Consider the following 13,788-nt stretch of genomic DNA (forward strand, 5'->3'; position numbering starts at 1 on the left):
TTAGGGAGCATTTCCGCTGGGAAAGCCAGGACTATTCTCAATCCAAAAAGAGACTTAGGGAATTTTTAAACCTGCCTCAACACAAGCCTCTAGCTATCCCTCCTGTTCTGGAGATTTTAGATGATGTTTTCTTGGAATCCAGCCGTACCCCAGACACTGTGCCTCCATCTCCCAGGAAACCTGACAGGTTTATTTTATTTATTTATTTGCAGTTTGTTTACCAGGATGGTCCATTGGGCCATGAGGAGCCCATTTTCAATGGAGTCCTGGGGAGAAAAGCTGCGAAAATACAAATAATAAGTAAAAGAGTTACAGATTTACAGAGTAACAAATAATAAGTAAAAGTTACAGAGTAGCAAATACCAGTTACAGAATTTCTACATTTGAGCCGCATCAAAATCAGCAGTATTTACAATACGTACAATACTTGGCATATGCTGGATTGAGTGTGAGAAGTCTCCTGTTAGAGAAGTCTGCAGAATTATATAAAAGAGCTAATTTGTTCAGGGAATAGGCTAAAAAGCTGTGTTCAGGAGTTAGATGGCTAAGGGAGGCTATTGGTAGATAGGAGAAATTGTAAACAGACAGGGATGTTATGTAGGATGGGAGCAGGAGCATTCCCATTTTGAGGTTAGGTGTGAGTGGAGATGAGTTTTGAAGACAGAGAGATTATTGGTGGTGCGTATATGGGGTGGGAGAGAATTCCAATGGTGAGCTAAACAGAGGAGAGAAGATTTTTACCAGGAGGTCGGCTGGGTTTGTGTAGTGATATTAGATTTTGGAAGTTGGACCGAAGGCATCTATTTGGAAGATGCATTTTGAAGGTAGAGGAGAGGGAGAGGGGCAGAGATGAGGTTTAAAAATAAGTTTGTGTGCTTGTATAAATTGCATGTAGATAACATAGTTGGGCAATTCGAGCCAGTTAAGTTGGTGCAAGGAGAAAATGGGTATTGGACATGTGGCCGGTTGCAAATTTTGAAATTTTATAGTAAAAGGAGGAGAGTTTAGATTTAAGGGAGGCTTGCAGATTAGTATGGATGGAGGTACCATACAAGAGGGAGGGGATGAGGTATGTGATTGCAAGAGTGAGTTGGGTGGAGGGAGAGATGAAGCAACAGTGGCGAAAAAGCATGCAGAGTTTTTTTGTGAGTTTTTTTGATGTTCATCTGGATATGGATGTCAAATTTTAGTTGGTCATCAATGAGTATTCCTAGTAATTTAGCAGTGGAGACTGTTTCAAGAGGAGTGTTATCTTTGCTGGTAATGGAAAAATAGCTTTTGTCTAGGGTAATACGTTTGGAGGGGGAAAATAGCATACATTTTGTTTTACTAGCATTTAGTGCTAGATGGTTTTCTAGCATCCATTGTTCTGTGGAGAATGCATCCTGGATTAATTTTATTAGTGCAGTAGTGGAGGTTGCAGAACAGATTATAGTAGAGTCATCTGCGTACTGGATGAGGCTGGTGCTAGGGATGGCCTGGTAGAAGTCATTAATGAAAATATTAAAAAGAAGGGGGCCAAGAATTGAGCCTTGGGGGATCCCTCTGAGTGTGTTTTGGAAAGGGGAGATAGCTTTTTCCATTTAATTGCTTGTTGCCTATTGGATAGGTAACTCGTAAACCAATTAATAGAGGAGTGTGATAGATTTAGTTTAGAGAGTTTAATAAGAAGAAGGATGAGAGATGGTATTGAAAGCCTTAGAAAGGTCTAGGAGGAGTGTAGATACAATATGACCAGTGTCTCTGGCTTTGTGTATAGTTTCTAGGAAGGAGAGGAGGGCTGTTGTGGTGCTGTGGCTTGGACGAAATTTATGTTGGGTAGGAGTAAGGAGGTTGTGGTTTGTGAGATAAGGTAGAAGTTGTCAGTGGATGCATTTTTCGAGGAGTTTTGAAATGGGGGACAAGATAACAATGGGACGGAAATTGGGAATGTCACAGAGTACCTGACTCTCAAAAATTCCTTTTCAAGAATCCTACTGCGGATCTTGAGACCATTTTCCAAGGACCAAAGGGCATTAAGGCTACTACTGCCAAAAATCCTACCCATTCTGATAGGGATTCTAGAGCTTTAGGCAGACGTGTAAGAAGGTACATACTTTTGCCACTTTGGCCATAAGGGCTTTAAATGCCAGTTTCATATGTTAAAGTATCTGCAGCATATTATGGGCTTAAACAGAAAATGATGTTGATTCTGACTGTGCTGAGCACAAAGATTTACAAGAGTTCATGCATTCTGCAGACCAAGGAGGTAAACATACTTTGCAATGTGGTTTTGATGCTTTAGAAGCATCTTGCTGTCACTGGGTTTGTATTTAGAAGGCATACTTGGCTTAAGGAACAAAACTTGCCAGATCATGTTAAAGATAAATTACTGGATGCACCCTTACACCAAGAGCGCCTTTTTGGCAACAAAGCAGAAGAAGTCCTCAAAAGGATGGAGGAGAAAGCTAAATTGCAAACTGTTAAAGATTTCTTACAAGTACAGCCATCTAGGTTCAGTAGGCATTGTCCTTCAAAGAATTGGTCCTTTCCAGTCCCTTTCAGACCTTCTCAGTCCAAACCAAGGAGCAGCAGACCACCAAGACTTCAGTCTCAGGCTATGCACAGATCTAAGCAGTGGGAGGCCCCCACTTCCAAAGCAGGGAGTAGTAAGCCTCTCCCTATGGAAAAATGGCACAGTGACTTACCCTTACCCCTACCAAGCCTTGCTCAACTACTTGCTCCCTTAGTAGGAAAGCTCACCCTGCATGCAATAAACTGGGAACTCATTATCCAAGACAAATGGGTTTTAAACATAGTTTCCCTAGGATACAGATTCCACTTCCACTCACTCCCAACCCCAAATGGATGGCCAGACCTTCCCCCAAACCAGTGGGTGGAGGCCCAAAAACAAGTGCTCTCACTCTCTCTCTCTCTCCTCAGTATCAGGGCTATTCAACCTGTTCCAGCAGAACGAAGGGGACAAGGTTTTTATTCAAGACTGTTCCTGGTTCACAGAAAAGAAAACTCCTGGCATCCTATCCTGGACCTCTCCATTCTTTCTGGTGGTTCCAAAATGCAAAATGCTAAGTCCTCAGCAGCTTCTTCCTGTGCTAGCCAAGGATGCCTGGCTGGCAACTAAAAGAAGTTTACCTGCACATCCCAATAAGGGAATCCTGCAGAAAATTCCTACGCTTCAGGGCAGACTCCATGCACTATCAGTTCTCTGCTCGGCCCTTTGGCTTATCTGCTGCACCAAGGGTATTTACAAAGTGCCTAGCTCCTGCCATTGCATTTTGCAGGCAGAGAAATATTTAGATTTACCCATATTTGGATGATTGCCTGATTCAGGCAGAGAGTCAGGACTTTCTATTACAGCACCTAGCATTTGTAAAGAGACTTCTAACTTCACTAGGGTACACCATCAATGAGAAGAAATCACACCTATTACCCTGCCAACAGATTGTATTCCTGGGAGCAAGCTTGAACACAGCTTCCCAGATGGCATTCCTCACTCCAGAGGAGCAAGTTCATTTGACAACTTACTTCAGACTATTGGCCACAAAAACCCAGCTATCTGCAAGGAAAATCCTGCAAGCCCTGGGGTTCATGGCCTCTTGCATTCCGTTAATTCCATATGCAAGACTGCATATGAGGAAACTTCAGTGGTACCTAAAAAGTCTATGGTGTTAACATTCTCAAAACCTGGAAACAATGATTCCTATTATCCCTTGTCTAAGGGCAGAGTTCCGTTGGTGGGCAGAGGCCTGCTACCACAACAAGGAACTCCTTCACTCTACCCCCCCCCCCCCCCGCCGCCCAAACCCTAACAGACGCATCAGACTATACATGGGGCCTCACATGTATACATGGGGGGCTCACATGGCAGGGCAGTGCATTCAGGGCAAATGGAACCCAAAACAGATGCACCTGCATATCAATCAAAAATAAATGTTAGCTGTACAGAATCCTCTGACAGCCTTCAGAGACCTTATTCTTCCAGGACAACTATAGGTAAAGACAGAAAACACCACAGTTATATGGTACATAAACAAGCAGAGGGGATCCCATTCCTACCCACTTTGCAGACTAGCCATGGCTCTGTGGAACACAGCCTTGAGCTACCAAGTGAACCTACAAGCTCAGTTCCTGGCAGGCAAACTAAATTCACAGGCAGATGACCTAAGCAGAAATCTCATGGACCCACACAAATGGAAACTGGAACCCAAAATATTCAAGCTCTTGAGGAACAAATGGGGGACTCCAGAGGTAGACCTGTTTGCCTCCCCTCAGAACTACCAATTGAACAAATTCTGCACCAGAACTCCCCACAGTCAAGCTTGGAAAGTGGATGCCCTGTCCTTTACCTGGGAAAGCCTCTCAGTTTATGCATTTTCCCCTCTGCCTCTCCTCTCAAAGGTTCTACTAAATATCAAACAGGACAAGCCAAGGACAATACTGATTGCATCAGACTGACCATGCCAGCACTGGTACCCTCTTTTGTGCAGTCTGACAGTGCTACAGCCTTGGCACCTGCCTCAGACCCCTTCCCTGCTGTCCCAGCAGGTGGGCCAGATTCTGCACCCTCAGTTTCAAATCCTAAACCTTGCAGCCTGTCTAATTCCCTGACCTCACCTCCAGCAACCCTCAGTAAGCAGGTGCTGGATGTCATTCTTGAGGCAAAGAGGCCTAGTACTAGAAAATCCTATTCAGAAAAGTGGAAAAGATACTGTTCCTGGAGCCAGGCTCAGGGGATGGGCACAACGGTGCCCAATTTACCTCATATTCTAGATTATTTAACAGAAATGCTCCACAAGGGCCTGTCTTTCTCTTCAATTAAGATTAATGCCTCTGCCATATCAGCAGCACATTATAATACTGACCCACCCCTCTTCTGTCATCTTAGAGGGGCCAACATTTTAAGACTCCCCAGAAGGGCTCCCACCCCAGCCCGGGACCTTAACTTTGTACTGGAAAAACTCACTCTTCCCCCCTTTGAACCAACAGAGTTGAAATTCTTTTCTTGGAAAACAGCTTTACTTCTAGCCATCACTTCAGCAAGAAGAGTGTCTGAACTACAGGCCTTCATGGCAGTGGAACCCTTCATTATCTTCCATGTGGACAGGGTTTCCCTCAGGACTAATCCATCCTTCATGCCCAAAGTGGTGTCTAGTGTGGCTCTAAACCAGTCCATTCATTTGCCTACTTTTTTCCCTAATCCTCAGAATAAAGGGGAAAGGGTACTGCATTTTCTGGATGTGCACAGACAGTATAGATTCCATTTGGACAGGACTAAGCCTCTCAGAAAATCTGACCAGCTGCTAGTGAGCTTTGCTGCAGGGGCAGAGGGGAAGGCCATTTCAAAGCAAACCATTTCCAAATGGATAGCACATTGCATGCATTTCTGCTACAAACACCATGGAAAACCTACCCCACGAGGGATAAGAACACATTCCACCAGGGCTGCATCTACCTCTACTGCATTTTTCAGAGGAGACCCTATCAGGGACATCCTGGAAGCTGCAACCTGGAGCTTTGTACATACTTTCACCAAGCATTACCACCTGTCTATCTTTTCTAAATCCAGAGCTGGATTTGCCACAGCAGTTTTACAGGGCCTCATTGCTAGCCCTGTTGCTCTTTAACTACCTCCACCCTTCCTTAGCTTTGGGAATCAACCCAAATGTGATGACTGCAACAGTGAAACACGAAGAACATAGTGCATTTGTGTACACTTACCATAAATGTAGATGTTCAAGTGTATTCACTGTTGCAGTCCTGGTTACCCTCCCTCCAGCCCCCTGACTTCTCTTGACTTTTACCTTTCCTCCTTGTTTGGTATATATTATATCATGTGTATTTGCTTTTTGCTGAGGGTGTTCCATACCATATAATTGCTTCCTATCATGGGGGCACCTGACATCTGGGGCAAGAAAAACTGATGTAATGGCATCGGCTACATGTTTTATACCCCTGATGACCTGACGTCATGGAAGAAGCAACAGCATCCGACGCACAAATCCGAAGTCTCTGGTATTCAGGCCGGCTGAGGGCTACCTGCAGGCAAATAACCCAAATGTGATGACTGCAACAGTGAAAACACTCAGACATCTACATTTATGGTATGTGTACACAACTGTACTTTGTACTCAATAATCGGCCTTAAAAGGGAAGAATACAGGGATGTTATGACCTCCTTGTCACTAGATGAGATACCCTTACTTATGAAGTGGGCCACGTAGAAAGCTTTCCGTACAATGGAAGCAACATGGTGGTCAAAAGTCAGGTTGCTATCAATCTGGGTGCCCAAATCCCGCACGACTGACTACGTGCTTAGGGCATTGTTATTAATGTGATAATTTGTGGAGACGTCACTCTCCCCAAAGAGAATGATGATGCATTTTTTGTATTTAGCTTGAGGCCATGTTTCTGGCACCAGTCATTTGTTTGGGTGAGAACCCTTGGAGGATGTCCATGTCACTAGCCTTCGACACTATTCCCCACTCTGGCATAATAGATAAACTCTTTTAACTAGGCATCAATCCGTATGTTACCAGATGGGTAGCTAACTGGCTCACTGATAGAACCCACCTAGTCAAAATAGGGGAAGCCACCTCAAGCAGTAGACCCGTATCGAGTGACGTACCACGTGGTTCGGTCTTGGGGTTATTTGGGATATACTTTTCTGAGGTGCAGGCCAAAACCAGTGGGCTATGGCTGACCAAGTTTGCAGATGACTGCAAGCTGGGCACTGCCATCAATAGGGGGCAGTTTGCCTTATAAAAGTTTTTAAAGTTCTTGGGGTTTGTTGGGGGGAGGGGTCTAAATTTACTTTAATTTCCAGGGAAAATGCTTTGTAATCTGATCTTACCAGAGAAGGCATCACATGTGGGTGGAGCAGCGCTCTCCCATACTTGTAAGTATCAGATCTAGGATATTTGTCCACTGGTTGGAATGCAGACCATCTGCTCCAGGATATTTGAATTTACATAGCCAAGGAGTCATTGGGCCTGTATGTTTGGTGGTTGTGTATGCATCCTAGTTAATGGAGGTAATTAAAATCATCCGTGAGTATGGTATTGAACTGGATGATTTATTCTAGTAGCTCTAGGTATGATGTGTGAGTATGATGGTTCTTGGGGCTATGCCAGATAAGTTTACCAGTTAACAGCAAAATCATTTTTATTAACCTGAGATCCAAGTTCTTAAAAGCTGATGCATCATGTTCCTTTTCTCCAAGAAGTATTACAGTCAGAAGGTGCATGACACACAGTCTGCCTTGATTTGATGGCTGTCAACAGTACTGACAGAAAAACTGAGAAACCATCCCAGAAGACAGAGTTTTATGTCATATTACCTAATGCAGTAATTATTTGTAGTCCTGAACAGTGACAGTGAAGGGGTGCATTTTGTGCTGTGTTGTATCAAAACTGGCATGGACTAGTGTACACAATGTTCTTCATCTCACATTGCTGCAGTCTTTACACTTGGGGTAGTCCGCTGTCCTCGGTCGGCCCGAATATCAAAGTATAAGGCTGACGTCGGTCAAGGCGCATTTGACTGACATCAGGACATCAGGGTACAAATGCGCATGACCGACGTCATATCCTCAGTCTTTTTTGCCGCATGGTCCGATGCAGAAGCAGCGTTGCAAGTGCCGGTTGGCGTTCTGAAATTGTTCGATTTCGGAGTTTCAGACCGAGTCAAAGTTGGCTAAGTACCCCGTTGGGGAATATTTTAGTTTTTTCTTGCCTCAGTGGTTTACCGGATGTCAGAAAAAGTGAATAATTGTATTTCTTGTGGGAAACAGATACCGCATAGAGACTACCATACTTTGTGTATTCCTTGTTTAGGGCCTGAGCACGACGTTGTTGGGTGTCGCTCTTGTGCTAGATTCAATAAGCGCACTATTAAGAGAAGATTAGATTGTGCCAGGTTAGTCTTCGAAGCGGTGCAATTATAAAATGCCGTCGGATGCTCCGACGCCCGCTTCTTCGAAGAAGCGCAAGGACAAAGCAGTTAAACCTAGGCTAGAGGAACCGCCAGTACCGGACGCCGGTTCTTTAGAGGTGTAGGTGGAGCCGGTGGTTCCACCAGAGGTTTCTTTGGGATCCCAGGGAGAGACTTTGTTATTGCAGGATGTGGCCTCTCAGGAGGCAGGCCAGGCTGATGGGGCTTCTCAGGTTACTATACTCCCCTCCCTGCCTAGGGTGGTTAGGCCCTCTCCTTCTGTTTCCAAGGCTTCTCCCAGGGGCAGGCCAGGTTTAGCTTCAATTGGTGTTACCCCTAGCTCTTCAGGAACTGTGCCCAAGAAGCATATGCTTAAAATGGCAGAAGATTTGATTACTTTGATTAGGGGTTCTATGCCCCCTCCTGATAAGAGACCTAGGGTGGAGCCTGAGCTAGGGAGTTTTGAGCAGGCTTCAGATGTTTCAGAGTCTTCGGCTGAAGACTTACAGGAGTACTCTCCTTATTCTGATTCTGATTCTGATGTGGATGATTCTACTCCTTCTGCTTCTCCTCCTGAGGATTTTTCTTTTTCAGAAACTCTTCATTCCATGAGGGAGCATTTTAAGTGGGAAGGTCAGGACTTCTCTGATTCCAGGAAAAGGCTTAGGGAATTTTTGTTTTTACCCCAGCATAGGCCTTTGGCTATACCTCCTGTTTTGGATGTAGTGGAAGATGTTTTTACAGAGGCTTCTCTTAATCCTGATTCTTTGCCTCCTGCTCCTGTTAAACCGGATAGGTATTACAGGGTGCCTGAAGCTCATAAGTATCTTTTAAGAGTCCTAGGGCAGACCCAGAAACTGTTAGCCAGGGGCCTAAAGGTGTTAAGGCTTCTGTTGTTAAGAATCCGGTTCCTGCAGACAAAGAGGCCAGGGCCTTGGATAGATGGGGAAAGAAAGTTTATACTTCTTCCACTCTTGCTATGAGGGCTTTGAATTGCCAGTTTCACATGTTGAAATACCAAAACTATCTCCTTTCACAATTGAAGTCTAAAGTTGATGCTCTGGCAGAAGGTATTGATTGTAAAGAGTTGCAAGATTTAGTACATGTTTCTGAACAGGTGGGTAAGCATTCTTTGCAATGTGGTTTTGATGCTGTACAGGCCTCGTCTAGGGTGGCTGCCACTGGGTCAGTTCTTCGCAGGCACGCCTGGCTGAGGGATCAAAATTTATCTGAACATGTTAAAACAAGGATTTTAGATGCTCCTTTACAATCTGACGTGTTGTTTGGTCCTCCTGTTGAGGCAGTTTTAATGAAAATGGAAGACAAGGCTAAGTCTATGCAGACTGTTAAAGATTTTTTGCAGGTCCAGCCTCCAAAGTTTAGTAGAAATTGGCCTACTAAGGGGTGGGCGTATCCTTCTTATGATTCCCAGTCTAGGGGTAGATCTAGACGTGGTAGGGGCAGAGCTCAGGGCTCTTTCAGGCCTAGAACAGGGAGTTCTCCTGCACAGTCTTCTGGTGAGGGCAGGGGTCAGTCCTTTCGTAAACAGACCCAATGACCTACCTTTTCAGCTGCCAGAGCCTTCTCGTCTGGCAGCACCTTTGGGAGGAAGGTTGGCACTTTTCAAAGAAAATTGGAGTTTAATTACCCAAGACAAATGGGTATTGGATATCATACACCACGGTTACAGGTTTTATTTCCATACCTTGCCTCCTTTCAAAGGCATGCCAGACGTTCCTCCACAACAAAGAATAGAGGCTCACAAGCAAGTTTCTCTGTTACTCCAAATAGGGGCCATACAGCCGGTCCCTATGCCAGAAGTGGGCCTAGGATTTTATTCTCGCCTGTTCCTAGTACCAAAGAAGGGGAACACGTGGAGACCAATTTTGGATTTATCTACCCTCAACACTTATCTGGACATTCCCAAGTTCAAAATGTTGACGTTACAGCAGCTTTTACCTCTGCTGGGCAAAGATCATTGGATGGTAACTTTGGATCTCAAGGAGGCTTACCTTCATGTTCCTATCAGACTAAGTTGCAGGAAGTATCTGCGTTTCGAGCTGGGACTTCTCACTATCAGTTCTCTGCATTGCCCTTTGGCTTATCTACTGCGCCCAGAGTGTTCACGAAAGTTCTGGCTCCAGTGATAGCTTTCTTCAGGCTAAAAGGAATACAGATCTATCCTTATTTGGACGACTGCCTGATTCTGGCTCAAGGAAGGGAAGAGCTTCTTCATCATTTGGAATATGTGATAGCAGTGCTAAGATGCCTGGGGTATTCTGTGAACGAAATAAAGTCCAGTCTAGTACCCTCTCAGGACATGTGCTTTCTGGGTGTGAGACTGAATACAGCATCCCAGATGGCCTTTTAACCCCGGACAAACAAAAGAGTCTATCCCTTTACTTCCATCAACTATCTCATCAGTCCGGGCTGACTGCAAGGACAGTCCTTCAAGCCTTAGGGTTCATGGCATCTTGTATTCTGGTGCTTCCCAATGCCAAACTGCATATGAGGAAGCTGCAATGGTATCTCAAAATGTATGGACACAGCACTGCCAGGATCTGGACACTGTCATTCAAATAATACCTTGCATTCAAAAGGAATTTTTGTGGTGGGCTCAGGAATGTCACCTAAACAAGGGACTCTCTGTGACCCGGTCAGAGGCGAGTCAGATTTTAACGACAGATGCCTCAGACAAAGCTTGGGGAGCTCATCTAAATGGAAAGTGGATACAAGACAAGTGGCCTGCCAGACTACAACATCTACATATCAACCTGAAGGAGATGTTAGCAGTCCAGTTTGCATTAATAGCTTTCAAGGATTTACTTCTTCCAGGACAGGTGTTGATTCTAACAGACAACACAACTGTCATGTGGTACATCAACAAGCAAGGGGAACGCATTCTTATCCTCTATGCAGGCAAGCAATGATTTTGTGGGAGACTGCTCTCAGTTTACAGCTCAATCTTCAGGCAAGGTTTCTGCCAGGAGCACAGAACTCCTTAGCAGATGTGTTGAGCAGGCAATTATGGATCCCCACGAGTGGAAATTGGATCCTCATGTATTTCAGAAATTGACAGTGTCATGGAGAACTCCAGACATAGATCTGTTCGCTTCTCCACTAAACCATCAGCTGCCAAAGTTTTGCACAAAAAGGTTTCATCCCACAGCTTGGAGAGTGGATGCTCTTTCTTTCAATTGGAGCAATCTTCATGTGTATGCCTTTCCACCTCTGCCTCTCCTCCCAAAGGTACTTCTAAAGGTCAGACAGGACAAGCCAAGGATGATTTTAATAGCTCCAGATTGGCCTCGACAGCACTGGTACCCATTACTGAGAAGTCTAGTACGGAAGCCTCCATGGCCTTTGCCTTGATTCCACACCTATTGTCACAGGAGGACAGCCATTTGCTCAATGTCAAGCTTCACTCTCTGCACCTAACAGCCTGGCATATTCTGTTTTGAACCGTAGTGGGCCTCCACTTCCTCAGCAAGTTTTGAATGTTATTTTGGAAGCTAGAAGACCTAGTACAAGGAAAGTGTATGCAGATAAATGGAAGAGATTTTTATTTTGGAGTGCAGCAAAAGATTTTGATGTTTCTGAGCCTAATTTGAGTGTGGCTCTTCAATATCTTACTGAGTTACTGGACAAAGGTTTGTCTTTCTCTTCTATTAAGGTTCATGCTGCAGCAATTTCGGCTCACTATGATTGTGACCCACCATTGTTTTCTCATCCTTTGTTCAAGCAATTTCTTAGAGGGGCAAAGAATATAAGACCCCACGAAGAGCTCCTACTCCTGCTTGGGATCTCAATTTTGTGTTGGAGAAACTCACTCTACAACCTTTTGAGCCTGCAGCTACTTCTGAGTTGAAATATTTATCATGGAAGACTGCTTTTTGTTGGCCATTACCTCTGCAAGAAGGGTTTCTGAATTGCAGGCCCTTATGGCGGTTGAGCCTTTCTTGATTTTCCATAAGGATAGGGTATCTTTACGTACTAATCCTTCCTTTTTGCCTAAAGTGGTTTCTAGTGTGGCTTTAAACCAAACTATTCATTTGCCTACTTTTTATGCAAATCCCCAAAATAAAGGGGAAAAGATTTTGCACACTTTAGATGTACACAGGCAGTTGCGATATTATTTGGACAGAACTAAAGGGTTCAGGCAGTCTCAGCAGTTGTTTGTTTCTTTTGCTTTGGGTTCTCAGGGCAAGCCTGTGTCAAAACAAACTATTTCTAAGTGGATTGGGTTTTGCATTGCTTTCTGTTATTCCCATCATGGCAAGGAGATTCCAGCTGGGATTAGGCCTCATTCCACTAGGGCTACTGCCACTTGACAGCCTTTTGAGGGAGTGGCAACCAAGGATATTTTGGAGGCAGCTACTTGGAGTTCAGTGCATACTTTCTCTAGGCATTATCACCTACCACTTTACTCTAATTCCAGGGCTGGTTTTGCCACTGCTGTTTTGCAGGGCATTTTGGCAGCTCCTGCTTCCTGTAGTTTGGCCATCCTCCCTTACCTCTGCTTTGGGATTCTACCCAAGTGTAAGGACTGCAGCAATGTGAGATGAAGAACATAGTACAGTTTTGTACCTACCATAAATGTAGATGTTCAAGATCCACATTGCTGCAGTCCAATTACCCTCCCTCCTTCCCCTCTGTAGTTAGAGGTGGTTGTGTGGGTTGGGTTGTAAATATTGTGTATATTGTATATATTGTACATATAATTAGTGCAAGTGTGGTTGGTTGTTTGTTTGCTGTCTTTTGGTTTTGACCTTTATGTTTAGGGTCTTCTGACATCTGGGGCAAGAAAAGACTGAGGATATGACGTCGGTCATGCGCATTTGTACCCTGACGTCCTGATGTCAGTCAAATGCGCCTTGACCGACGTCAGCCTTATACTTTGATATTCGGGCCGACCGAGGACAGCGGACTACCCCAAGTGTAAGGACTGCAGCAATGTGGATCTTCGAACATCTACATTTATGGTAGGTACAAAACTGTACTTTTTTCAGTGTCAACATTATAAAAGTCCAAGTAAGTTTAGGTGATCTTCAACAAATGTGAGATTTGCTTTTCTTCAAATTAATCTTAGTGATACAGAATTTTATTCATCTTATTGTCTTGTATTCTTTCATTTTGTCTTTTTTTTCTGGGTTTGACAGACTCACCTCGTCGGTTCTGGTGGTATCATATGTTCTGTTGGCTGATCAGCTTCATTGGGGTGGTTTGCATTCTTCTGGCGCATGAACACTACACGGTGGATGTCGTGGTGGCATATTTCATTACTTCAAGACTATTCTGGTGGTATCACAGCATGGCCAACATAAAGGCAAGTTTCTGTGTTAGGTATTTTTTGCGTATGTCAAAGACTAATAGATTTTGACTGTTGGATCCTGTAGCATAGTAGATGCTGGTGTGTGTGTGTGTGTGTGTGTGTGTGTGTGTGTGTGTGTGTGTGTGTGTGTGTGTGTGTGTGTGTGTGTGTGTGTGTGTGTGTGCACGTGCGCATGTGGGTGCACATGCGTTGGTATGCATGTGTGTACATTTCCTTGTGTGTGTCCCTGTATAACTTTTATTGAAGAAAGTAACTAGAAACATTAGCTGAACTCTGGTTTTATGCAGTTATCGGTCACAATGCTGTATTGTTAAAGATTATGTGCAAAAGTTAGAGGTAAAACTTTGTTTTTCCACAAGAAAGTGTTCATTTGCATCTTCACACTTGACCATACTTGCATGGAAAAGTGAAGTTACTTTTTTTAAAATTGTTTTTAAAAATTCCCACTAGAACATCTTCTAAAATGCAGAAATGTAATGTATGTGCATCCACATGTCCTGATTAAGTACATGGTGACAGGACACAAG

At 44.2% G+C, this 13,788-nt stretch overlaps 1 protein-coding gene across 2 annotated transcripts in view; it reads left to right on the top strand.

Annotated features, from left to right (window-relative positions):
- Window positions 1-13,788, top strand: part of SGMS2 (sphingomyelin synthase 2) — a 784,514-nt gene that overhangs the window by 743,594 nt on the left and 27,132 nt on the right. For both annotated transcript variants that reach the window (XM_044061313.1, XM_044061314.1), the window contains one exon: window positions 13,089-13,255. In XM_044061313.1, the coding sequence (XP_043917248.1) occupies window positions 13,089-13,255 (167 nt within the window). The remainder of the gene's footprint in view (window positions 1-13,088; window positions 13,256-13,788) is intronic.

This window comes from Protopterus annectens, chromosome 2.part0 (genome assembly GCF_019279795.1).
Source record: "Protopterus annectens isolate FY-2018-M chromosome 2.part0, PAN1.0, whole genome shotgun sequence".
In the NCBI taxonomy this organism is placed as follows: domain Eukaryota; kingdom Metazoa; phylum Chordata; order Ceratodontiformes; family Protopteridae; genus Protopterus; species Protopterus annectens.